The sequence below is a fragment of the Pteropus medius genome, unplaced genomic scaffold (genome assembly GCF_902729225.1).
Source record: "Pteropus medius unplaced genomic scaffold, Ma_sr-lr_union100, whole genome shotgun sequence".
In the NCBI taxonomy this organism is placed as follows: Eukaryota; Metazoa; Chordata; class Mammalia; order Chiroptera; family Pteropodidae; genus Pteropus; species Pteropus medius.
Window position 1 is genome coordinate 5158694 of NW_024350923.1, and position 25569 is coordinate 5184262.

At 52.0% G+C, this 25569-nt stretch overlaps 2 protein-coding genes and 1 pseudogene across 4 annotated transcripts; 1 reads left to right on the forward strand and 2 right to left on the reverse strand.

Moving 5' to 3' along the window:
* On the reverse strand, positions 1-13939 carry SF3B2 (splicing factor 3b subunit 2). 3 transcript variants are annotated; one of them, XM_039840838.1, is made up of 22 exons: positions 13745-13939; positions 13541-13587; positions 13155-13232; positions 12135-12383; positions 11693-11743; positions 10676-10793; positions 10267-10367; positions 9817-9913; positions 9547-9638; positions 8943-9158; positions 8655-8792; positions 8386-8466; positions 7980-8207; positions 6887-7036; positions 6126-6215; positions 5906-6013; positions 5076-5183; positions 4648-4790; positions 4459-4560; positions 862-961; positions 579-764; positions 1-236 (listed from the first exon to the last, which is right to left on the reverse strand). In XM_039840838.1, the coding sequence occupies exons 1-22, from the start codon at positions 13875-13877 to the stop codon at positions 165-167; spliced, it is 2688 nt and encodes an 895-aa protein (XP_039696772.1). In that variant the 5' UTR covers positions 13878-13939; the 3' UTR covers positions 1-164. The 3 variants fall into 3 exon arrangements, with proteins under 3 accessions (XP_039696772.1, XP_039696773.1, XP_039696771.1); XM_039840839.1 differs by having other exon boundaries at positions 11693-11740; positions 13541-13590; positions 13745-13912; XM_039840837.1 differs by having other exon boundaries at positions 13541-13590; positions 13745-13912.
* LOC120584901 (uncharacterized) lies at positions 7267-7385 on the reverse strand (annotated as a pseudogene).
* Positions 13940-16654: 2715 nt separating the features above from the next.
* Positions 16655-23836, forward strand: GAL3ST3 (galactose-3-O-sulfotransferase 3). Its single transcript, XM_039840840.1, has 3 exons — positions 16655-16856; positions 20198-20434; positions 22243-23836. The coding sequence occupies exons 2-3, from the start codon at positions 20310-20312 to the stop codon at positions 23411-23413; spliced, it is 1296 nt and encodes a 431-aa protein (XP_039696774.1). The 5' UTR covers positions 16655-16856; positions 20198-20309; the 3' UTR covers positions 23414-23836.
* The last annotated feature ends 1733 nt before the right edge of the window (positions 23837-25569 follow it).

Sequence of the window (25569 nt, forward strand, 5' to 3'; positions counted from 1 at the left end):
TCTCTTTCCTTGGGAAGCAGCTTTATTTACAAAACAGGTCTAAAATAAGAACATGAAATGACAAGCCCTTGGGAATGTGGGAGAGCTGGCTCTTGGGGACCCATGTGTAAAGCCCAAGCGTCCAGGCAGAGGGCCTAAAGGAAGGCTGGGTGTGTGAGGGGGACCTAAAATTTGAACTCCTTGTATTTCTTGCTGCCCCCACGGCTGTCCTGGGGCTGAGCTTTCCGTTTCTTTTGCTGAAGGAGAGAAAGAAAAACAGGTTACGACGGGTTAAAACAACCAAATGATCCCCAAAACAAGGGTGGGCAGCCTGACATGGCCACATACATCTGTGGAAAAAGTGCCGAAACTGGATTCTCAGACTTAGGTGAGTTCCTTCCCCTCTCCGGGCCTCAGTTTCAGCATCCTTAAAGACGGCAGCCCACTTCTAAGATTTCCCACACCGAGGAGGCTCAGGGCAGCAGGCACTAAGTCTTCCCTCGCTTTCACCACTAGAGGACACCACTCTGCTGCAAAAGGAGTCCCAGGTCCCCAGGTCCCTGGCTCCCACCCAGCCTGGTTCTGGTGTGAGCTCCTACCTTCTGTTTGGCAGCATGTTCAGCCACCATGTCACTAAAGTCTTCCTTCTCCACTTGTGCCTGCTGCTCCCGCACATGTTCCTCATACTTCTGGGTCATGGCCATGGGGTCCAGCTCCAACTCTTCAGGTGCCAGGGCCACTTCCACACCTTGCAGCTCGGGCGCCGGGCCCTTCCGGCTCATAACCTAAAAGGATCAGAGCCTTGTCATCTCCAAAGAGAGCTTTAAAAGCCCTAGCTTCCGCCCCCTCGCCAGCCCCTCAAAGTATCCTCCAAGCGCTCACCGTGGACATGTCGTAGATGTGGGTTGAGCCCATTATGGCCCCCCCAACGGTGGCCGTTCTCTTCTCTGGCAACACAGTGAACAGCTGAGGCGTCTCACTTCTGCAAAAAACAAGGGAGTCGAGCCCAAAAGGAACACAGATACCACCTCCACCCAGCTCCCTGGAGAGATTCTAAGACACCCAGGGGGAAAAGTGATGCCCACGCTGCCTCTGCAGGTCATGGAGGCCCGTGAGACGAGAGAACTGGGTCGGTACCGACTGCAGGGATTACAGCCTGGAAAGATTACAGAGACGGAGTTAAGGAATCCCCTGAAACAAGTTTAAGGGATCAGAGACCAAGATTTTCACCTGCAAAGAAGGGCTAAGGTCAGAGGCTGAAGTTTCCAGAAGACCTCTGGTAGAGAAGCGAGCCAGAGAGAAGAGGCTACAGCAGTTTCTGCCCAAGCTGGGCCTGGAGTTCTAACGTAACAAAATTCAACCTTTCCACCGGTGCGAGAGGCATCCACAGCCAGTCTCGCCACCTCGTCAAGGATTCCACTCAAAACACAAGAGGAAATCTACCAGTATCAGCCCAGACATGGCCTTAGCCCCACCTCTCCCCCTGGAAGAGGTGACAATCTGTTCTCACGGAGCAGCTAGAACAAGCGCATTAAAACAGAATTCAGATCCTGTCCTTCCTTTGCTCAACACTGTGGCTTCTGATCGTCATTAGAATAACATCCAAACTCTACCATGACCTAAAGGGTTTATAATCTGGTCCCTTACCTAATTCCTGCTCACTATACTCAGCCATAGAACCCTGCTTTCTTTTTCTTTCTTGAACATGCAACACTTGAGACTTCTGCTTCCGGAAAGGGAGCACTAGGGACTAGATGTACCCTCCCACCTGAAACAACCCCCCAATATGGGCAAAATAGATGAAACAGTGGTTTTCAAGTCACTGGACATGGGGCAACAGAGGACAGGGATTCCTGAGACGAGTAACGAATGAGGTGAGTTCTTCAATTGAACAGCCTACTGCACGGGGTCTGCAGACCACAGAACCAGGAGAGACACATGGAGCCCAGAAAACACTATGAGTCGAAGGGATGAAGCTGAAAGTGCAGGGAGACCAAGGCAGCTAGAAGTCACAGGAGAGGGTACTAGAGAAGAGAAAGCAGCCCAGAGATTCGAGAACTCAACACACCTGCGGAGGATCCTCCCTCAAGTCCTCAGGTGAGTACTGCACGTGAGGAAACTACCCAGGCCGGGGCGAGAAACCACCCGAAAAGATCAATGGGGACAGTACCTGCCACTCACTCGAGACTGGGAATAGTGCCCTAGTCCCACTGGCAGACTGAAAAACTTTCTAACAGGGCACCAGCTAGAGCAGGGGTGCCCAACCCCCAGGTCACAGACCAGTACCAGTTGTGGCCTGTTAGGAACCGGGCCACACAGCAGGAGGTGAGCAGTGGGCAAGCAAGCGAAGCTTCATCTGTATTTGCAGCCGCTCCCCAGCGCCAGCATCACCGCCTCAGCTCCATCTCAGATCATCAAGCATTAGATTCTCATAGGAGCACCGGTCCCTGGTGCCAAAAAGGTTAGGGACCGCTGGGATGGAGGACACAGAATGTCTTGTGCCTCCATAGTGGAGAGGTCTGAGCACTGCTTTGGTCCTGCCTAAGGAAGCTGCCAAGCAAGACCTGAAAGAATCAAACTGTTTCCAAGTACCTTAACTGAATCCCGAAACAAAGCTGAAGGAAACTGACTGGAATACAAAAGTATCCTGGACCTAACAAAGTACATTCCACAAGTCTGGCATCTAGTCAAAAATTAACAGGCGTGCAAAGAAGCAGGAAAATACAGTCCTTAATGAGGAAGGCAATCAATTTAAATCAATCCAGAACTGGGACAGGTGTTGGTATTAACAGGCAAGTACACTAAAATGTTATAACTGCATTCCACATGTTCTAAAAAGTTAAATAAAAAACACAGAAGATATGAAAAGACCCAAATCACACTGCTTAGAGATGAAAACTACATTGGATGAGATTAATGTCACGTTATAAATTGTAGAAGCTATATTAGCAAACAGAAACAGAAATTTTCTAAAATGAAATATAAAGAGATTTTAAAAATGAACAAAGTATCAGTGAACAGTGGGACAACTTTTAAAAATCTAACAGATATATAATAGGAGTTCTCAATGGAGAAGCTAAAGAGAAGGGAACAAAAATATACATATTTGGAGAAATAACTGCCCAAATTTTTCCAAAATTAACAAAAACCATAAATCCAGATTCAAGATGCTTAACAAACTCCAAGCAAAGAAACATGAAGAAAAGGACACCAATACAATGCCCTACACTGCACAGCATAATCGAATTGTTCAAAACTAATAAAATCTTAAAAGCAGCCAGAGAAAAATGACACATATGTACAGAGAAACGAAAGAATGAGGACAGACTTCTTGTCAGAAACAATAAAGACACTAGCAGCATCTTTAAAGTATTTGAAAGAAAAAAAACACTGTCAATCTAGAATCCTGTACCTGACAAAATCTTTCAAAAGTCAGACCAAATGAAGACAATTTTAGAAGCCAGAAGCTGAAAAGTCATTACCCACAACAGAAATACCGAAGGAAGACTTTCAGGCCGAAGGAAAGTGATACCAGATAGAAACCTAGATACGCACAAAGAAATGAAGGAACACTGGAAATGGCAATTACGTAGGTTAATATGTGATTCTTATGATTTATAAATAAATTATAACTAAATCTCTCAAAGATAATTGACCATTGCAACAAAACTAATAACCACATAGTGTGGGTTTTATAACATATGTAAAAGTAAAATGTATGACAAGAGTGCAAAAGTTGGAAGGGAAAAATCCAAGTATACTTTGTAAGGTTCTCAATACGATCCGGAAGTGGTATCGCTTAAAGGTAGACTGTGATGAAGACGGATATTCTAAACCCTAAAGCAATCACTAAAATAGTAAAACAAAGACTTAACAGTTAATAAGTCAACAAAGGAGATAAAATGGAATCATAAAAAATGTTCGATTAATCCAAAAAATGAGAAACCAGGAAAAAGGGAACAACAGAACTGAGATCATTTCCTGAAAAAAGAAGTCAATTGACCAAAAAGACTCAACATCCCACACGTTTGTTATATACCTGATAACAGAGCTTCAAAATGCATGACTGCAAAACCTGTGCCTGTCTCCGGGTCTCTGGACTGCCTGCGCGTACAGCTCCTTCTGCCCCAGATAGTCCTATGCCTGCTCTTTGCTAACACTCAGCTCTCAGCTCTCATACCCGCTCGTCGATGAGCCTCCCTAAGGCCTCCCCACTACCCAAATCCCTCTATGTCCCATTACCCAGCTTTCTTTGCTTCACCGTCCTATCCACATCTGAAATTACCTTGTTCTCTGATGACCTGTTTATCTTGCCTGTTTTTTTCATTGCTGACTCTCCGCTAAAGCAGTGCCTGGCACCAAGTTGGTGTTCAATAATTGTTAAACGGGCGGGGGTGAGGGGACAAAAGTCAGCCAGTAACCGAAAGGCCAAAGGAAAGAGAAAGTCCTCTCCTCCCGGCCCTGCCTGGTTCCCCTTACCCATCCATCGCCTCCTCAATCTTCTTCTTCCTCAGCTCGATGAGTTCTGGGGTCTCCATTCCAGCTGGCACTGACGAGAACCCTCCAGGAGTGATGAGGCCACTGTGAAGAAAGGAACAAGCCCTGGAGTAAAGAGAGGGCCCCAAAGACAGAAAGACCACGTCAGAGAGGCAGACTCTGCTTCCTCACCTGTCTGCAGGGGTGATAAAGCCTGTCTCATCTGGCTTGTCTTCATCACTTTCCTCCTCTTCCTCTTCTTCTGAAGACTCTTCATCAGATGGCTCCAGCTCCCCCCAAGGAGTCCGATCGATCTCTTCTTCCTCGGTCTTGGTCTGAAAGAGATCATTCATTCGACAACCGTTTACTAAGTACCGATTATGTATCAAGTTGTTGTAAACGGAAACTGATACTGATAGAAGAAGAGTAAACAGACAATCTCGGCCCACAAGAGCTCATATTTTCGTGGGGGGTTTGCATCACAGCCCAGGAAAATGTATGCCCCTTTTCAGACTTTGAAAATTCACAACACCCAGCTCCCTGATAATGAAACTATAAACCAACTATCTCCAAATTTCACAACCTTACCTAAGACTAAGCTTGCCAGCCATGGCCCATACCTGAAATTCAGCAGCATTGGTTCCAAACACGTCCCCATAGAGTGGTTTTCCAGTCTCATCTACTGGAGGTTTGCCCCAGCCACCGGCATGGTACCCAAAGGAACAGCTCTGCAGGAGAGGGAAAGCAAGTCAGTGCCACTGAGCTCCAAAAGAAACACTGAAGCCTAGGAAAAAAGTCACGCTCCAAAGTATAAAACTAACCCTTGGGAACTCTGGCAGTTATGATTTTCGAGAAGTAAATGCTACAAAGCAAAACTAATAAGCAACAAAAATCCAGAGACAACAGGATGGGGAGATGGGAGGAGAAAGTATGTGAATAACCTCGACCTTCATGGTAGAGTCCAGACTGTCTGAAACTGAAACATGTCCTTTAAAAAACATGACTCACTTCTTACCGACTTTTTCCTAACTTTTAGAAAGCTTCTTCAAGGGACAGAAACTCTGGAGGTTAACAATTACTTCTTTTTCACATCAATGACTTTAGTCTATTAACTTTTTTTTAATTTAATGCTTTCTGTTTAAAAATAAGAATTTAATGCCATTTCTGACAAAAATTATTTGTCTGTTCATCCGTGTATATACCAGAGAGCTACCTGGAAACACATTCACCGAATGTTAAATCCAGTTATTTCTGAGTGGTGAAATTGTAGGTGATCTTTTACTTGTCAATTCTGATTGACTATTTTATATGAGCATGTCAGGCTTTTTAAAAAGAAAAAATCTGCTACTTTTTTTTTTTTTTTAAGACACATTACTGCTAGAATGAGAGAAGGAAAAAAAAATCACCCACTGATTAAAAGCAGGAGCAGCTAAGAAAAAACAGTGCTCACCTCGGGGATGGGTGAGTTCAGCCCAGGGATTTTCAAGTTCGGGTACGACGGGGGTGGTCCGTATCGCTGCATGGCAATCAGCCACGGGGGAGGGACCTTGTGGGCATTCTGCAGGAAGGAGAGAACAGGATACCACCTGCCCAGCTCTATCCTTTTGTCTCCCTTCCGCTCCAGTTCCCACCCGCTTCTCTGCTTCCCCAGTCAGGTAACCGGCACTCACTGGTCCTACTGGCATCCCCAAGGAAATCCTTAGCTCATCAGACAGATCTCCTGGCTTCTTCTCCTTCAGTCGTGTCTCAAACTCCTTCCCCTGAGGAGAAAGCAGAGCATGCTGTATTGTGGACACCAGACACATACTGGGAGCTCAATGGCCAGGGGCCACGAGAACAAAGATGAGAAATCCCAATCCGCATCAGATACACAATCCCATTGAGGGGGTTGCCTAGTTCCCACTCAGATTCTCATCTCTTCTTTCCTGGCAAGAGTAGGGAAAGGAATAAAGGCCAGGAAGGAGGAGAAAAGGCAAGACTCCTAGTCCTATCATTAACCCACCATGAGAACACGGCTAAACTCGGGGGACCTACTTTCTCATCTGCAAAATGAGGGCATTCGACAGGAAGACCATCAAGATCCTTCTACCTCAAAAGTTTCAGGATATCATGGTCATTAACATTTTAAAGATCAGAAAACAAAAAAAAGCTTTCCTTCTACCCCCAGTGTTAAATATTTCCTAAAAGCATCTGCCCCTTGGGCCCCTCTGTCCCTAAACCATGCACTATAAACAACTATCACTTCAAAGACATGGTCTGCGCCTCTCCAGAAAACCATCTCATTTGAAGATCTCCCATTCCATCCCATTCAAGGAGTTACTGGCCAACTCTGAGGCCGAGGGGATGGGTCAGCTTCGAAAGCCCTTCCGACCAAGGGTTACACAGCTGTGACCAAGGGCCCAGCCTTGCTCCCCGGGCCCCACTCCCAAACCTCATAGTACAGGTCCCCGTGGATGGTCAGCTTTGGCTTGGTCTGCCACTTGAAGAAAGCATCGTGCAGTTTCTGGTAGTCAATGTCAATCTTCCCCATCTTGGGCCGAACCTTCTCTCGCATTTTCGACTTCATAGTCTTCTGTTCCTCCTGTGGACAACGGCAGGAGATGCCCCGCAGAATGATTCAGCGAGGTCAACTCTTAGCAGACCTGGCTCCCCACTCCCAAAAGGGATAAAGTGAACTCGCGTTTACTTCATTGCTGAAAGTCACCCAAATCCTTCCTGCTCAAACCCCTCAAAATCACGTAACCAATGTTAAACAAAATGTATCATATGAAGTCATCTTCATGTCAGTAAATTTTTATTTTTTATTTTTTATGCCTACAACACCAGGTCTTCCTAGGTGGTCTCCCATCCAAGTACTAACCAGGCTTGACCCTGCTTAGCTTCTGAGATCAGACAAGATTGGGTGCATTCAGGGTGGCATGGCCGTAGACTCGATAAGTATTTTTTTAAACCATCTGATCGAGACTGAGCTCGTTAGCTGCCTCTAGAGGAACAGGGAGTCTAGACTCTAACTGCGAGGAGTTTTCATCGTTGTACTTTCGTTCCTCCTAAATTTTTGCACACCATGCAAGTATTACCTACTCAAAGTATTTAATTAAATATTTTGAATTTAAGAACACACAACCACCATCAATCACTAGCCACAAAGTGTATCAGGCTCACAATGGGTGCTGAGAACTAAAGACACAGCCAGAAGCCACCTGCAGGCAAAGGGGTCGCCATGTGCAGATCGAAGAGAGCTGGCAAAGTGCAGACAGAGGGGATGAGGAGACAAAGAGACAAGGGGGAAAATGGAGCCACTCAGAACCAGAAGTCTCCGGGTGGGACAGAACTAGCTCTGAACACAGAGGTGAGGACTGTCCTTCCCGCCATGTGTTACATACAGTGCTGACTTCTAAACTGAAGAACAGATAATCAAATGATTAGCAAGTAGCGGGGTTTTGGGAACCAGACCCCAATTTTGCAGCAGGCTGCTCTTAAGGACGTGGCCCCGGGGCCAAGCGGAGCCCCGGCCGGGCCCTCACCTTCTCCTGCAGGGCCTCCCGCATCTCCTGGATGCCTGTGCGTTTGATGAAGTCTGGCAGCTCAAAGGGGGGCTTTTCAATGCCTCGTTTGCCCTGCAGGTACTTGCGCTTAAAACACCAGTGGCGTGGCACGGGCACGGAATTCCGAGTGGCCTTGAGGTGAACCAAAAGCTTGGGGTCCTGTGCTGTCACATCGTGCATCTCCACAACATCGGGACGAGCCACGAGCTAAAAAACAGCAGCATTCCTCGATAAAGCCCAATCTCTCTGGCCTAACCCTTTTTCTTTCTCTTCCTCAAAGGACCCACGCCTAAGCCACCCAGGCCGCCTTCAAAGCTCTCCCCCAAAAGCAAAACCTGCCGCGGGGGTCAGGAGCCCCAGGCCTGCGGGATCAGCTTGGTCTTACCTGCTTAAGTTCAGCCACAGTGAAGCGATTCATTCGGCGCAACTTCTTCTTAGACAGTTTGGGGGCTTCCGGCTTCTTTTCCTAAAACAAAACAATCACCTTTTTTGAGCAAGCCTCTTAGATGTCCATCAGACTGCCCAGCTGACCCCAAACCTTAAGCCACCAAAGGGATTCTTCTGTGCCACAGTTCACCATAGTCCCTCACTGGATGCCTCTCAGCCGGCCATCCCCAGAGTCCCTGTCTCTCAGCGGGAGAGTGTGCACCTCACCTGTTCATCGTCGCTGCTATCGTCGTCACTGTCCTTGTGCTCCTCCTCAAAGCCCTTCTTCTTGGGGGCCGTAGAGTTCTCCAGCTTGTCGAGTTTCTCCGGCTCCTTCTCTTTCTCCTTCTTCACATCGTCGGTGAGCTGAGGAGGCAGACAACGTGAAAACGCCAGCCCTGAGCCCCGCCCTGGCTCCGGAACCCGGCGCCGACAGATGCCCTCCTTCTCGCATCTCTTCGCGTCCCTGCCCCTCCCCTGCTCAGCTCTGCCCCTTCGGAGGGCTGCTCCTTGTACCTTGAAAGCCTCGAAAATCCTCTTGAAGAAAATGAAGTTGGGCTCATAAATTTCTGGTTCTTCCGTCACGTACTCAATTTCAACATCAGCGGCTGGGGAGTCAGAGCCACGGGACCGGGATGACTCTTTCTCTCGGTCCCCAGAGCTCTCAGATGATGCCCCCCGCACCCGCTGGGGCTTTTTCTTCTTCTTTCGGTTCCGACGCTTCCGGTTTTTCTGCCGAAACAAGGAAAACCAATTGTGTCAGAGAACCCAAGCACCACGTCTGCCCCCAGCCCTTAATCTCCCCCAATTTTCCCAAGAGAATAAGAGGCCTTGAAGTCAGACTCCAACGTTCTTCCTCTCTTGTGCTGTGTGTCTCTGGCTAAATTACTATACCTCTCAGAACCTCCATTTTTTTTAGCTGTAAAATGTAGGCATGCGCTGTACTCAGAACTCAAAGGACTTATGGCAAGCGAATGAAAAATGTATACGAAATGATTAAGATGGAAACCAGCACAAAATAGCAGCGCCACTTACAAAACGGCAGCACCATTTTAGAAATTATGTTAGTGCCCAGAACACGTCTCCCGCCACTCCGTCCAGACCCAGATCCGTCCCATACCTCTTTTTTGGATATGGACACCGTGTCCTCCTCCGTCTCTGACGCTGACTGGCCCAGGGACGAGCGCGCATCTGTTTCCATTTCCTCTTCCTCTGCAAGGGACGGAAGTGGCCATCAGTCTCCTCCAGGGCCACTGCTGGCTACTTGCTCACAAAACGCCCCTTTCCAAAGAGCCAGTTTCTCTCTCACACTCTCCTCAGGAAAGAGATCAAGGAATGCGGACCCTCCAGGTCCTGTCCTTGCGACACTCGGATGCAATGACACACTCACCCTGCTGAGAGTTCATCTCTTCCTGGCGGCTCTCCTTTAGCTGCAGGATCTTTTCCAAAGCCTGGGGGATCTTGGGGCCCACAGAGGGGTCGTCCATCTGCCAGAGACAACCCAGGCAGAGGGGGTAATCTCAGTGCCCCTTGCTCACCGATTCCTGCCTCTTACACTAAAAAGGCTGCTGGACAGATGACGTAAACAGCAGATAGTGGACAACACCAACTGGGCTCAAACATCCCTCCGCATCCCTCTGAGTGAGCCCCAGACCCTGCCCCAGAAATGTCTTCCTGCCCCACCTAAATATGTTTGAACTAAGTACAGCTCCTCCCACCTCCCACCCTCCCCAGCCCTAGAAGTCCTCCCATCTTCTCAAAAAATCTTCTCTGAGAACCCAGAAATGGTCCCATTCTAAACCACACTTTCCTGTCCCTAGAAAGAAATCACCAATCTCACCTCTCTGTTCTCATCTCCAGGAGGTGGTGGGGGACCACGAGGACGGGGAACTGGGGCCCCCATGGGCAAAACAGTGGGAGTGGGGCCCACTGGAGCAGCAACTAAGAGGAGAAAGAAATCTAATGTCAGAGAGATAAAACGCTCATTTTAAAAATTACCTTCCTTGCTAACAGTCGGGGTGACGGTTACTCTTAAGGGAAGGAAGTGGCTCTGAAGGGAGCTGGGAGGGAGCTGGGAGGTGCTGGGAACGTTTTGGTTCTTGGTCCAGGTGCTGGCTATATGGGTGTGTTCAGTTTCTGAACTCACTGAACTGCGCATTTATGATACGTGCATCTTTTTAATGTGACATATACTTAAATAAAACTTTCGTCACCTTCCTTGCGCTTCCATTCTATTTCTGAGGTCTTACCTCGAGGACCCAGAGGAGTTCGAACACCAATCTGGCCCATGTCTTGTGGGGGTCGGGGGACTGGGGTGCCCATCTTGGCAATTTCCTGCTGCCGTTCTTGCTCCAGTAACACAGCTGCCTGTAAGACGGGAGTGGGGAGACGGCTTGGAAACGCACGGGGCAGGCCCTGGCAAATGCATTCTTTCAGCCAGGAAGCAGGCCCAAGGAGAACAATCCGGTATCAGTGGAATTCTGCCACCCCCCATGACCCCCACGCTTCCAGACTACTGATCCAAATGGAGGAGCCCTCTCATCACCAAAGAAAACCCATGGAAATAACACCAAGAAAACCCCTAGAAGGATTCTGGCTCTTAGTAGAGAATTTAACATTAGTGAGACACTGACTTCTAAGGAACAGTGAATTCTTCTCTCGTATCTCTACCTCAAGACCTAGCACAATCGGGACAAAGACAGTTAAATAAATTTCCATATCGGGCACCGATAATGCTTATTTTCTAATACTCTTAAGTAACTCATTAGGTAACAACAGATACAAACACCTACAGGACTAAATTTCTTAAGTATCGTTTCCTAACTTCTACTATTTTTATTCTAAATCTGAAGCAAATGACTAAATTAGCCCAGAGTTCTCTCCAAAATACCTGAGATAATATCATTTAAGACTAGTAGGAACCCGCAAACTTTTTCTGTGATGGACCAGACGATAAACATTTTAGGCTTTACAGGCCATTGTATGGACTCTGTTATATGTTATTGAGTTGTTGGGGTTTTTTAAACATTCCTTTAAAAATATAAAATCCATTCTTGGCTTTCAGACCATACAGAAAAACCGGCTACACTCTATACTTAACCAAGCACTCTGCTGCAAGAAAATGAATTATTCGGAAGATACTGGAACTTAGTTGAGGACGAGGTAACTTCCACAGAAAATTTGAATGGTGCACTATGAATGGACACTATGCACTAGAAGTAACAGCTGACAAACTGAAACATGGGGTTGAAGATTAGGGGCATTACCCGCTTCTGCTGCTCCAACAGCTCATGTTCCTTCAGTGAATGATCTCCCTGCTTAAGAAAGAAAACAAACCAATTATATACACGTCTAACCATTTTGCTGTATACCTGAAACTAAAATAATGCTGAATGTTAACTGTAATTAAAATAGAGAGAAAAATAGAAAAAAAGAAAGAGGAAGGGAGGACGGCGGGGGGTGGGAGGGGAGGAAGAGGACATAGAGAAGGAAAGAAAGAAAAAACAAACTCATAACAGCATCAGTACCCCACAGCCCAGTCTGCCAGAACTCTGCTTCTTGGGGTCCTCTTCCAGCATTGGGCCTAAGTTGTAGTCTTTGGTCCAAAGCTTCCCAAAAGGCGTGGCCCCAGAATCCAGCTCTCTTTGAGGCTCCACTCCCCCTTCAGGTCCCCGGTAAGACCCAGGCCCCAGCTGCCAGTTGCCCTACCTGCTTGGCACGCTCCTCTTGCTGCATTAACAACGCTGCCTGCTGCTGTGCCAACTTCAGCCGCTCCTCCTCTGACAGCGCCACAGGCTCACCCACCCGGAGAGGAGGCGGGGGCCCCAAGTTTGGTGGGCGTGGTCCAACTGCCATAGGAAAGCCAAGGCCAAGGCCTGGTGGAGGTGGTGGAGGTGGTGGAGGAGGTTGCAGGGGTGGGAGTCCCATAGGTGGTGGTGGCATGGGAATGCCAGATAGCTATGAAAAAAAGTATGATCATGAACCAGGAAACATTTATCTACTGCAGATATTCGCTGGGCATCTATACGAGCCAGGTGCTGGGATTCAGTCAAACGACACAAAGTTCTTGCATTCAAAAGAATACTCTGCAGCAACATCAAGAAAGGATGTTAACTTTGGGGCATCCAGCAATGAAAATATCAACTCTCTCCCCCCAATATATCATGAACACAGATTTTGCATACAATTTCAGGAGATCCAGGGACACCCCTAAAGGCCATCTAGGACCTTCTTATCCCACACACAGAGGTCAATGAACTCCAGATCAGAGTACTGCTCTAAAGAAAAGATTAAATCCTAAATCAGAAAAGACAAGGAAGTTGAGAGGACTTAAACATTAGAAGCCAGTGTCCCCCCAATGACTAACTAAATGTAGACAGTATGAAATCAAATCAAGGGGCCGCAATGCCTCAATGAATAACACAGAAACTGTGCCCTGGGAGGACAAAGAAGAGGGTGATTACTTCCAGCTGGGAGGTGGCGGCTTGAGGGAGGGAGGATCAAATCAGGCTTCCAGGTATTTAAGCTGAAATCTTAAACAACAGAATTTGAAGGAGACACGAGGGAAGGACACAAAGATCAGAACCAAAGGAGGACTGAAGAGCTGCCAGTTCTGTCACTGCAGGACCTCCCTGCCCAATTTGCTAGTTGCATCCCCAATAGACCGTATGTGAGAAGAGGGGCCACCCTGAGCAGAAGGGATCTTATAAAGAAGAACAATCTCCTTACCTGTGCTGACATGGGAGGAGGGGCAGCTTTGTCCCCATCTTCACCTCTCAGAACGGGCCGATTCAGTACGATGCCAGTCTGCAAAAATGAAAGGACTTTAGGTCAGTCCAAGAAAAACTAAACGACGTTCGCTTGCATTCATTCAACAAAATTTACGCAGTGCCGATCCATCAAAGATCAAGCTAGGCACTGGGGGGGGGCCAATGTGCACAGCAGCCATTACAACAGCGCAGACAAAGGCAAGGACAAAAGGAGCAAGCCGCAACTGCTGTGTTGAGATACAAAAAGAACGAAGGCCGTGTCGTGAGGGGTCATGAAAGCTTCCTCCAGAGGCCCTGGCTATCCTGAAGCTCGGCCTATCCTGACATCCCGCCAACACCACTTACCTGGCGGGTGTAGGTCTGCAGACGTTCCACCAGCTCCTCGCGACTCCCTGCTGGGCAAAGCACAAGACCAAAGCCGTATGTTAGGCCGAGCAGGCCAGCGGCCCAAGTCTCGCCCCAGCGGCCCGCCCCCGGGTCTCCGGGGTAACCAGGCTCGGCTTCCCCGCAGGCCTGCGCTGCCGGCTATCGACCTCCCATGCTCCTCACCCTGGATCGGAGCTCCGATCTCTGCCAATTTTGCCTGAAGCTCCTGGGCAGCCCAGGCGCCATAGTGCCCAGGAGGTGGCGGCGGCGGCAGCTGCAACTCTCCTTTGGGAGGCTCGGGATGCTCCGTCGCCATCTTAGCCGCAGAGAGGCGCGCGACCAACCCGGAAGCTCGGCCCAGACTCGGGACCCACTTCCCGGAACTTCCGGCAGAGCCGTACCGCCAGCCCCCTCTGGGGTTGGCAAGCTGTTAGGATAAAGACCCACCCCCTACCGTTCTCCAATGGTTTCTTGGTGGCCTGGCAGCAAAGCCTTCTGGGAGTTGTAGTACGCAGGTCACGGTCTCCGTGGGTCCAACGCCCGGAGGACTGTGTCCGGACACTGCACAGTGAACACTGGGGCTGGAGCGGGGGCGGGACTGCGGGGCAAGCTGGTCTCGCCTGGAGAGCGTGCTGTCTGCGTGTGAACAGCCGGACCGCAGACAGCGGAACCTTCCGGTCCGACTCCCTGACCAGGCGTGAGAGGCCCGGACGCTTACGTTCCCAAGGAGTCCCGAAGGACTCGTTCCCCGGCGGCCGCACGTTGCGGGCGCCAAGCGGGAAGTTGCAGCCGATGCTTATGATAAAACAGTATCTGATTGCCTGCCTGCCCCGACCCAGGCGTAGATGAATGCACTGAATGGGGATCAGGGCCGGGAGAGAAGCGGACCCGCGGAGGCTGAGCTCCAGCAGCCGACCTGGGGGAAGGGCCGCACTAAAGCCCCTTTTTCCACCTTCGAGGCTGGCTCAAATGTCTCCACTAAGCTTTCTCCCGTTTCCTTTCCTTCCTTGGAGCTCCCATAACACGTTCAAAACTCCACCATTTGTTTTGAAGTCTGTCTTGCCCCTTCTCCCAACTCTCAAACCCAAACTAAGAACGGGAGCAGGAACCTAGCGTTTAAGAGCTCAATAATAATGGGGCGCGGGGGGGGGCGGCAAATGGAACAGTCCTTGCAGCGACAAGATTTGTGTCTTTTTTAGTTTCCAAAATAAACTAAGGATCTTTTCTTCCCTCATCCCCACCAGCCTACTGGTGCTGACCATGCCTCGTGTCCCTCTACCCCAACCAGTGTGGCCTGTGCACTTGACGGAGAAATGGGCAACTTCCACCTCTCCTTGTCCTGATTGGTCAATTCATTCTCTCCCTCCACCTCAGCCACTAGCTCTGAGGTCTCTCTCCCATTCTAGCTCTGTTCTGGAGAGGCTCGTTGCCTGTGCAAGTGTGTGTGTGTTGCTTGAGAGAGCCAGGAAACTCAAGTGAAATGGTCTCATTTCCCCCACACACTCGCAGCCTTCCCAGCTCGCTAGCATGCTCCATTTCACTGGCTGCCTCCAACAGAGAAATGACTGGGAGCAGTGAAAAAAGAATGGGGTGCCAGGTCCAGGGAAGGTGAGGATTAGAAAAGACAGGAAAGGACTGGGCCAGGAGGGTTGCTCACATCCTAACCCTGGCTAGGAAATCTCTTCACTCCTGCCCAAACCTCGACGCTTCTCCTGTCGCTACCACCATCCCAGTCTCCTGACACTCCCAGGAAAGCCAAACCCAGAAAGGACATAAGAAAGAACAGAAGTGCCCTTCTCTCCAGCTTGTCTGCTCACTCAAGCAAAACCATTCCCGACACAAAGTGTCTTTCTGCTCCCCAACTGGAGTGATGGCAGGTCATGTAAGGCTGGAGGCCCCAAGGCAGGCGCATGTGCTGGGCAAGGGGATGGGCGTCTCTGAAGCAGGATAAACTAAGGGCTGATGGGTGAGGCGCTAGTACAGCTTAGGCCAGAAAGGGACAGGACAAGTGGGGCCCCGTTTTATCCTAATGGCCCTGGGACCTGAGCAGGGTAGGACCCCTACCGTGCACATAGGAAGACAGGGGCAGAGAGAAGCCGACAAGTCCAAGGAGCCAAAAACTAGGACGAGCAGTTCTCCTGACTCTGAACATCCTCATCAGCAAGGACTCTCCTCCTTAGCAAGGACTCTCGTACAACACCTACCTGTGTGGGTCTAGAATGGAAGCCAGTCCCTTCCGGCCCCAGCTCTGGGTGGCTGCCCCAGCTCCAGGATCCTTGCCATACCAGGTCAAGAGGGCAGGAGAAAGCAGGGGTCCATGAGAACCAAAGTATGAAATGTGGGGCTCTTGGTGTCTGGCGTGACTTTGGGAGGTACTGCTGCCCGGCTCCCAGGTAGTAGGAGCTAAGGACTAAGAAGGCAGTAAAAAAAATTCAAGACCACCCCCCACGCACAGGGGCTCCCACAGCCTCCGCACGTGTCATCTCTGCGGTCTCAGAACAGCTCCCCATCTGACAGCTGGAGGCACCGTGGCCCAGGCCGAGTGCCTAGGCAGGGGTCCCCGGCCCACAAAGGCTCTGGTCAGGAGTGGGTCTGGGGTCCCAGTGGAGAGTGGGAGTGTGTCAAAAGCAAAGGGCTGCCTCAGAAGCTAGAAGGGAAGAGGTGGCCAGGGCTGTGACAGTAGATGGGACCAGATCCAGAGCTGTCCTCTGCGGGAGGTAGAAAGAGGAGGAGAAGAGGGGGAGAGCAGGTGGGTGCTTATAAATATACCTGTGTCTCCAACTCCCCCAGGACCCACCCGCCCAAGGATGACCAGTGGGGCCCAGCAACGCAGGAGTATTCAGATGCCTTCCAGACCTCAGTTTCCCTTTCTGCACAGTGAAAGCAAGGAACTGGCCACATTGGTGTCCAGAACCACCAAGGTTGCCAGTGGAAGATGCCGCCACGAAGACGAAGACGCCACAGGGAGACCGCTCATCTGCAGCCTGTGAGTCAGTGCACCCCCTCCCCTTCCCGCTCCCCCTTCCCCTCCCCCTCCCCTGCGCAGCCGCTGGGCCCCCGCTCCTGCCCCGCCTCCGGGTGTGCGATGGGGGGCGGGCAGTGGGCAGAGCTGAGAGGAGCAAAGCGGAGCGGACGCTGCCACCTGATCCCATCCAGGCACAGAGAAGCGCAGAGAGGCGAGCGACGGGCACTTGTGCCCAGGGCCCCGGCGCCCTCGGACCCGCAGAGGGTTTCAGGACAAGGGTTGGGAGGTAGCAGCGACCACCCGCCACCGGGTCGGAGGCAGAGCCCACGAGTGAGTACTGCAGTGGCCGACCTGGGGCTGGAGGGCGGGGTGGACCAGCCGGGATCGGGATCGGGGAAGAGGGGTGGTCAAGAGTGTGTGGGGGTCCACTGCCTGGAGAGCATGAGGAGAAAGGCATTTCTGCCCCCTGGGGAGTGGGAGGACAAGGTGAGAGGGAGAATCTGGCCTATCCCCTGTGGTGACCGGATCCGGGGACAGATCCTGGGGAGGTTGGGAATGGGGTGGGAGGTAAGGCAGTGATGGAAAGGAGGATGAGGGGAATTCAGAGAGCAGGATGACTAGGGTGGATGACAGTGAAAGGAGGCTGGGGGGACCTGGCACAGGCTGGGGGGCGGGGGGAGAAGGAAAAGCGGGAGGTGGAAAGATATTTGATCTCCTGGGACACAGGCCTTTAGCCCCTGGCCCTTTCCTCTCTGGTGCCCTGGGCAGTTTCCCTACTCACTGGGCAGTGCCATCCTCAAGTAAGGATGGAGTCTCCAGGTCAGCCACCAGACAGGTCCAGATGGCCCAGGCCGGGGCCCCCTCCTCCTCTAGATGTACCAGTATCAGCCCCAGAGCTTGGAGGGGAGCGAGAAAAAAGCTCATTTGGGAGTGGGTGGGCGTCCAGGCCAGTTTTCAAAGCTCTGGCTAGCTTCTTCTTTGGTTCCCTGGAGAAAGAAAAGCAATTTGCAAAACCGGGCAGCAGCCTGAAGTAGATTGTTCTGACTAAAATTAGCCCTGATATTCTGATGAGGCTGGGCACACTGACCTGTCTGGGACAGCTCAGAGAAACCCCCTCTCCATGGAGAAGACACAGGGGAGGCACGGTGTAGTTTGAAGCACACGAGGGACAGGAGTCAGTGTCTGGCCCCAGCAGACTGCCACCCACTCCACACCAGCCTGGAGATTACAGAGGGAAACCCAGCCCCAGGCAGCCTTTCCTGGGTGCCCGTGCCCTGACGCTGGCTCCAGAAGAGGCACCGACGAGTGAACTTGCCAAGGGAGGGGGAGGCCCGCCTCCAGTGCCTGAGAAGCACCCTCTCTCGCGACCTGGAATGTCAAGTCTGGCCGAGTGCCCACCCAGAGGAGACGGGGTGGCTGATCTCAAATACCTGAAGGTCTGTCATGGAGAAAAATGGTCCGTGTGCTCTTGGAGGGCACTGCTAACAACCATGCAGAGCGGAAGACACGTGGGGACAAGCTGAGGATCCTGGCTGTCCCACAAAGAACTACCGAACAGCCAAGGCTGCTCAGCGGTGGACCGAGCTGCATCTGAAGGTGATGAGCATCCCGTCACTGGCAGTGGGAAGGAGAAGCTGGTGCCCAGGGAATTGCTGTACTGATGATGCCCCGTTCCAAGCAAGCTTCGGACTGGGGTGTGGCTGGCTGGCTCCCCAGGACTAAGGGGAATGGGGTGCAGGGGACCACCAAACACCCATCGCTCTTCTCTGTGTGGCCTGGTTAAAGCATCTCCCAGGGAAAATCCCACTATAGCTCCCTCCAGGCTTGATCTCTTTGGCTAACCCAGAGTCCTCTGAAAAATAGGGTGGTTTCAGCAAGTTTAGCAAAGGTGGGAAGAGGCTGCCCTCCCCCCACTTTGTCCTTCTGGGAAACTCCTATCTGGTCACCAAGTCCTCTAGTCAGGATAAGTGACAAAGGGAAGAAGACCTGCATCTGAGAAGGCTGCTACCCCACCCAGGCAGAGTAGGCCTCTGCCCCAGCAATCTTTGAAAAGACGGTGGGGGTGGGGAGACTTGGACTTTCTCTGCTGTGCCCTTGGCTGTCCTCTGCGGCTGGACCCTTCACCCGCCTTGGCTCCAGGTGGATTAAGTCTGTCTGCAAGCTGGTGGAGGAAACAAGGTGATGGGGCCTGGAGAGGAGGGAAAAGTATAACCTGGGATCTCTCTCCACTGGAACAGGTTTCAGTGTAATCCAGGATTAATTAGGGTTGGGGTGAGGGGTGGAGAAAAGGGACAGGGAGCCAAGCCCAGGGCCCCAAGGGAAGGTGGTGGTCCAAAGAGTTTTCACATTACCTCACCTCTCCTGGGACCCAGGTGTCCTAGTTCCACAAGCATGCACGTGACCGTAAGGTTCCAGGTTCCTCCTCCCCTTTGGACAGGGCTGTATGTGAAGCAGAAGCTGAACCGGAACCTGGAGACTGAGGCCCATGGGGCAGAGACCCCCACCGCAGCTGGGGGGACAGGCATTGCTGTTGAAGCTGACTTTCCACTGGCGCTGCCAAGGGCTGGGTTACCCTTGAGCCAAGGCTTTCACGTAGGGACAGGTGACTGGCTGGAAACCAGGCCCTTCGGCCTCTCACTCCTGCCACTCACCTGGGGTGGAGGCCCACCTTCTCCAAATTCTCAGCAGGGCAATGAGCGGGAGCCTCTCTGCATCCTCCACGCCCCTGCCCTCCTCCCAGGCTGCCATCCCACTGCCCCGGCCAGACACCTCTCACCACGGACAGCTGATGGGGTGGCTAGCGTTTCCGGTGTCTGGGGATGGAATCCAGGTCGGGTTCCAAGACTACTAGTCCTTCCTTTCTTTCCCTCATGGATTTATTGGTCTCGGGCCTTCGGGCAGGAGCCCAGCTAGGAGGGCTCGAGACTCGGCAGCATGCGAAAGTGCCGGGGTCCAGGGCAGGTTGGGGAAATCAGTTTTCCGGAAGCAGCATGCGTCCAAGGGCGTGGGCTCTGGAGCCAGAGCAGCTCTGAAGCCAGATTCTGCTAATACCAGCTGTGTGGCCACAGGCAGGCATCATCTCTTACGGCCTCAGTTTCCTTGTCTGTGAAGTGGGAATAATACCTATGTTAGGGCTGAGGCGAGGACTAAATAGGATTAAGTCTGTAGTGGTATAGTACATAATAGTAGGCCTGCAGTATGGACCCTTCCCTACGTCAGACACTTAAGAAGTGAAGGCTTGGTCAGTGTTTCTGCAGAGCTTGGTTTCTGGGGGGCCAACTCTTGGCTGATGCCACCAGGCAAGGAGTCCTGGAGGAGGGGAAACCTTGAATCGAGACTTCTGTGCTCCGAGCCAAGCCTTGGTGCTCAGGTAAGTCTGCTGCGTACGCAGATACAAACGACTGCGAGGCAAAGACGAATCAGGGGCAGCAAAGAAGCAGAGACAGGGCTCAAGGGAGGGAGTGGCTACAGCCTGAGCCTGTAATTCCACCCAAGACTAAGTTATCTGGAGCAGTGCGGAGATAGGGTCTTGGTGACGGGGAGGCAGGAATCTGATCTTCCCTGGCCTCTCTGCTCACCCCACTCTCTGGAGCGCTCCTTTGCAGTAGTCGGCTGGGGCTCGGAGCCCATCTCTGCCCACTACAAACCTGTTTGCCTCCTTCTCCTGCCAGGCCTCTCCAGAACACTGGCCCTGCTACCAGAGCCTCAGGAGCCCCCATGAGTGCCGGCGAAGGGAGTCCTGGATAGCGAGACCCTGGCTGGTCCAGGGGTGGGTACCCCATCATGCCACTCATCCTCCAGCGCCTGCAGCAGGCCACCAAGATGATGAGCCGCAGGAAAATCCTGCTGCTGGTGCTAGGGTGCAGCACTCTGAGCCTCTTCATCCACCAGGGGGCACAGCTCAGCTGGTAAGGGGTGGGGGCCTGGGCGAGGGGGTGGGCCCAGGCAGTTGCAGTCCTCCAGCGGCCAGGTGCCTGGTGAGCACCGGAACGGGGAGTGCTGCTTCCCATTCCTTGCACCTGCCAGAAGAGTCCGGCCTTGCTGCGCTTTGCTCCTACTCTCTATCCTGAAAGTGCTTTCCATACATTCTCTCCAGCTCCACACAACCTCCCTGAGCAGAGACTGATCTTCATTGAAAGGGCTGAATGACGTTCAAAGTCATAGTGACTAAGCTGGGAGTCTACTCCAGCCCAAGTCCTTCCCACGGCATCACACTCAGGCCATCTTCCCAAAGGACTGCAAAGGATTTCTGTTGTGCTGGGCAAGTCCTCTCACTTCTCTGAGGCCCCGTTATCTTATCTATAAAATGGGAATGACAGTATGTATGGCTCAGTTTGTCTCTCTGACACAGGATACCATGTGACGACTAATAGGAGCCCTGACCCTACTCCCGTCTCCCATGTGAACCCCACAAATCCCTGCAACCCTCAGGGACTCAACTTCCCCAGTTTCTCCACGGTCTGCCCAATAGAATGTGTGAATGAGCCCAGTGCCCGCTGCTGGATGATTCGCTGGTCTTTAGAAGGTGCTTGTGTAGACATGGCCCTGAGCCCAAGTCAGCCGCAGATAGAAACCTAAATGACATTCTCAAAGCTGCTCAAAGCTGTCCTCAGTACATTATGCTCAGGATGGTAGAAAAGAAACAGGAGAGTGACTCAAAGTCTTAAGGGAGCTTACAGTTCACCCATAATCCCAAACACCTTTGTTTCAGGAATGAGGAAACAGAAACGAAAGCTTCATGAAGACTAGGATTGTGATCTGTTTTTTATACTATCATATTTCTTTGAGCCTAGAACAGTAGCTGGCACATAGTAGATGCTCAAAAAATATTGAATGAATGAATGTAGCTCCAGAGGCCTTAAGAACATATGACAAATATGCTGCCTCAAAGCCCATACCACTCATCTACAAGGTGAGGAGCCAGTGAAAATGAAAAAGACAGAAAGCAAAAGAATTTGGTGACTTCATCTGAGTTGCCAGACTTATGTAAATGATTTTTCTCCTCCTGGTCTTCAGTTTCTACATCTGTAGAGTAGAATTCTTGAAGGATCTCCAAGGACCTTTGTCCCTCTATTAGTTATCTAGTTCTGTGTAACCCAATTATGTCAAAACTTAGCAGCTGAGCACATCAAACATTTATTATCTCACTTCTGTGGGTCGGGAATCCAGGTGGGGCTTAGTTGGGTACCTCTGGCTCAGGGTATCTCATGGTGCCGCTGTCTCATCTGAAGGCTTGACTGGGCTCCCTTTCAGGCTCACTCATGTGGGTTTTGGCCGACTTCGAGCAGGCTGATGGTCTGAAGACCCAGTCCCTTGGGAGCTGTTGCCACGTGGAACTTCCCCATAGGGCTGCTCACAGTATGGCAGCTTGCTTCCCCCCTGCATGAGTTTTACTAGAGAGAGACACCAAGATAGAAGCCATAGTCTTTTTTATAATGTAATCTCACAAGTGACATCCATCGTCTCTGCCCTATTCTATTCCTTAGAGGCATCAGTAAGACCCGCTCATACTCAAGGGGAGGTAAATACACAAGAGCATGAATACAGGAGCCCTGCAGGGATCACAGGTGTCATCTTAGAGGCCGCCTACCATACCCCTCAACTGCTCTGTGGGTAAAGCCCAAGATGAGCCGCTCCGTGGCCCATCCCACCGTCCTTGGGAAGGGGCAGAGGTCAAGCCACACACCTCTCACACTCTCCTCCCTGGACCCGTCAGGTACCCCAGGCTGTTCCCCCTGAGCTGCCCACCTCTGCAGGACTCGCCGCCGCGACCCAAGCACATGACCGTGGCCTTTCTAAAGACGCACAAGACTGCGGGCACGACGGTGCAGAACATCCTGTTCCGCTTCGCCGAGCGCCACAACCTGACCGTGGCCCTGCCGCACCCGAGCTGCGAACACCAATTCTGCTACCCTCGCAACTTCTCCACGCACTTCGTGCACCCGGCCACGCGCCCGCCGCACGTGCTGGCCAGCCACCTGCGCTTCGACCGCGCGGAGCTCGAGCGCCTCATGCCGCCTGGCACCGTCTATGTCACCATCCTGCGGGAGCCGGCGGCCATGTTCGAGTCGCTCTTCAGCTACTACAACCAGTACTGCCCGGCCTTCCGGCGCGTGCCCAACGCGTCGCTCGAGGCCTTCCTGCGCTCGCCCGAGGCCTACTACCGCGCGGGCGAGCACTTCGCCATGTTCGCTCACAACACGCTGGCCTACGACCTGGGCGGCGACAACGAGCGCAGCCCGCGTGATGACGACGCCTACCTGGCGGGCCTCATCCGCCAGGTGGAGGAGGTCTTCTCGCTGGTCATGATCGCCGAGTACTTCGACGAGTCGCTCGTGCTGCTGCGGCGCCTGCTGGCCTGGGACCTGGACGACGTGCTCTACGCCAAGCTCAACGCGCGCGCTGCCAGCTCGCGCCTGGCCGCCATCCCCGCGGCGCTGGCACGGGCCGCGCGCGCCTGGAACGCGCTCGACGCCGGCCTCTACGACCACTTCAACGCCACCTTCTGGCGCCGCGTGGCGCGCGCCGGGCGCGCCTGCGTGGAGCGCGAGGCGCGCGAGCTGCGCGAGGCCCGCGAGCGCCTGCTGCGCCGCTGCTTCGGCGACGAGCCGGTGCTGCGACCCGCTGCTCAGATCCGCACCAAGCAGCTGCAGCCGTGGCAGCCCAGCCGCAAGGTGGACATCATGGGCTACGACCTGCCCAGCGGCGGCGCCGGCCCGGCCACCGAGGCCTGCCTCAAGCTGGCCATGCCCGAGGTGCAGTACTCGAACTACCTGCTGCGCAAGCAGAAGCGCCGGGGTGGCGTGCGGGCCCGGCCCGAGCCCGTCGTGGACAATCCCCCGCCTCGGCCCATCCGGGTGCTGCCCCGCGGCCCCCAGGGCCACTGATTTTTCCGAGTCTGGCCTGAGGCTGCCCCCAGGTCCCACCTAATCAGTGCCCCTTCTTCCAAGGGGCTCGAGCCCCGCACAGTACTTGGGGGTGTGTCTCCCTGTCTGAGCCCGCCTCCCTAGGGTAGGCAGAACCCCGCCTTCCGGGAGGGTGCTAATAGGCCCGATCGAGCCCCCGGGCCACCCTCTCCTCCTTCCTAACTGGTTGGTGACTGACAAGAGGTCCGAGTCCCGTCCAAAACAGTCCAGGCTGCACACTTCTGGGGTTTGAGCTCCCTACCTGTCTTTTCCAAGTGGATGAGCCCGGGGAAAGGCCGCTCTCTGCCTGCCAGCGTCCCGGGGCTCCCGCTCTTCCTCCCAGGGGTCAGAGGTCCCTACACCGTCTGTCTTCCAGGTTCTACTCTCGCCACACACCTAAGCTGCTCCCAGATTCCCAGAACCAAGAGTTCTTGGTTTGGGCATTTTGTTTGTTTGATTTCTTTCTTTTTTTAATAAAATATATTTAAAATGTGTACGTCAGTCATTGAAAGCCAGATTCCCCGTGTTTGCGGATGAGACAGATGCCCAAGAATAGCTGTGGTTGTTACCCTGAGGCTGGGGACCCAGCCTCAATCAAGCTCCTCCACTGCCCTTCCCAGAGAGGCTCACAACTCCCATCTACCCCTTAATTGACTGGACCTGGACCACCTCAGCCCCTCATACTCCCTTGAGAAAATCTCAGTCATTCCTTTTCATTCAATTCAGTAACATTTATTGAGCATCATCTCTGTAACTTGAGGACACGGGTGAACAAGACAGGCCCTTTTCCTGGAGCTCCTGGGGAGACATTGAAACTGGAGCGGATCTGTAAACAAAGCAAGGACCGCAGGGGGTTAGAGCACAGCAGCAGCTCCTTGTGCAGAGCGAGGAAGGAAGATCATTCCAAGTGAGGAGGTGCTAAACTCAGAATTTTACCTCCTGCTTTTGAAGTTATGACTTCACGGGCCTGCCTTCCCCACAAGGAGGAGACGACCCTGACTCAAAAGAGTAAGTACCATTCCTTGTCCCCAGTGTCTTTTCACACAGCGAGACGCATAGCACTTCCAAATAAAACCCCCCTTAAGTCTAGCAGAGAATCGGGACTTTTTCTGTTACTTTCTTTTCTACTTTACAATGTAGAGCTACACTGACGTATCTGGATGAGTAATAAAAGTAATAGCTAACATGGTCTGTGTGCCAGCCACCGTGGAAGGGCTTTATATATAGTAACTTATGAGCTAGGTACCATTTTATGGGTGAGGGAACTGAAACTTGGAGCGGTTAAGTGACACTCAGGGTCACACAGCTAGAAAGTGGCCACTAAGATTTGATCCCGGACAGTGCAGCTTCAGAGTCTGTGCTCCTACGTGCCATCGCAGTGCCCTATGAGTAAGAAGTTCACGTGCCCCAGGCTAGGCTGACCCTCAGGATCTTCTCCCAAAAGAATGGCAAGTGAAGAAACCAAGACATTGCTATCAGCTCCTCTTTATTTTGTTTTTCAGAGAGACAGTTGACCTGTTTGGGCAATGGAGATTGCAATGGCTGATTGACAGCTTGTATGACACTCCCTGGGCATGAAAAGGGCTGTTTTTATAACACCCCACTTTTTACTAGTAGAACTCTGGAAAGGCAAAAAAAAAAAGGCAATAATTAGAAACATGCCAAGGCATAATTAAGTTTCTGGCATTAAATACCAGTAAAGAATTGTACTGGACTCTAAGTCATCCACCCAAAGACAAGCATGTTGTGGGCCCTAGGCCAGGAACATGTCTGTTAGCCACTGTCCCCCCTCTCCCTCTCTCTAGCCTTACCTAATCTCTGATTATATCTTTGCCAGAAGCATCCTTCGCCTCGCTCTGGGTCCTCTTGCAAAACTTAGACCTGCCTTTAAGATTAGCCTTGACAGGCCTCTTCTGCCTTCCCTAACCCTCGGCGGGTGGAGAACCCATAAACCTTGCCCTGTTTTGGCAAAGAGCACACCTCTGGACTCAAAAAATCTGGATTTGGGCACTAACTGGGAACATCAAACCCTGGGAGATGGTGTCTCTGTTTGATGTAGGAGCAAGGGCAGACCCTAAGTAGATACCAAAAAAAAATATTAGCCATTAATAGCTGAATAGGGGGCCTCTGGGACACCT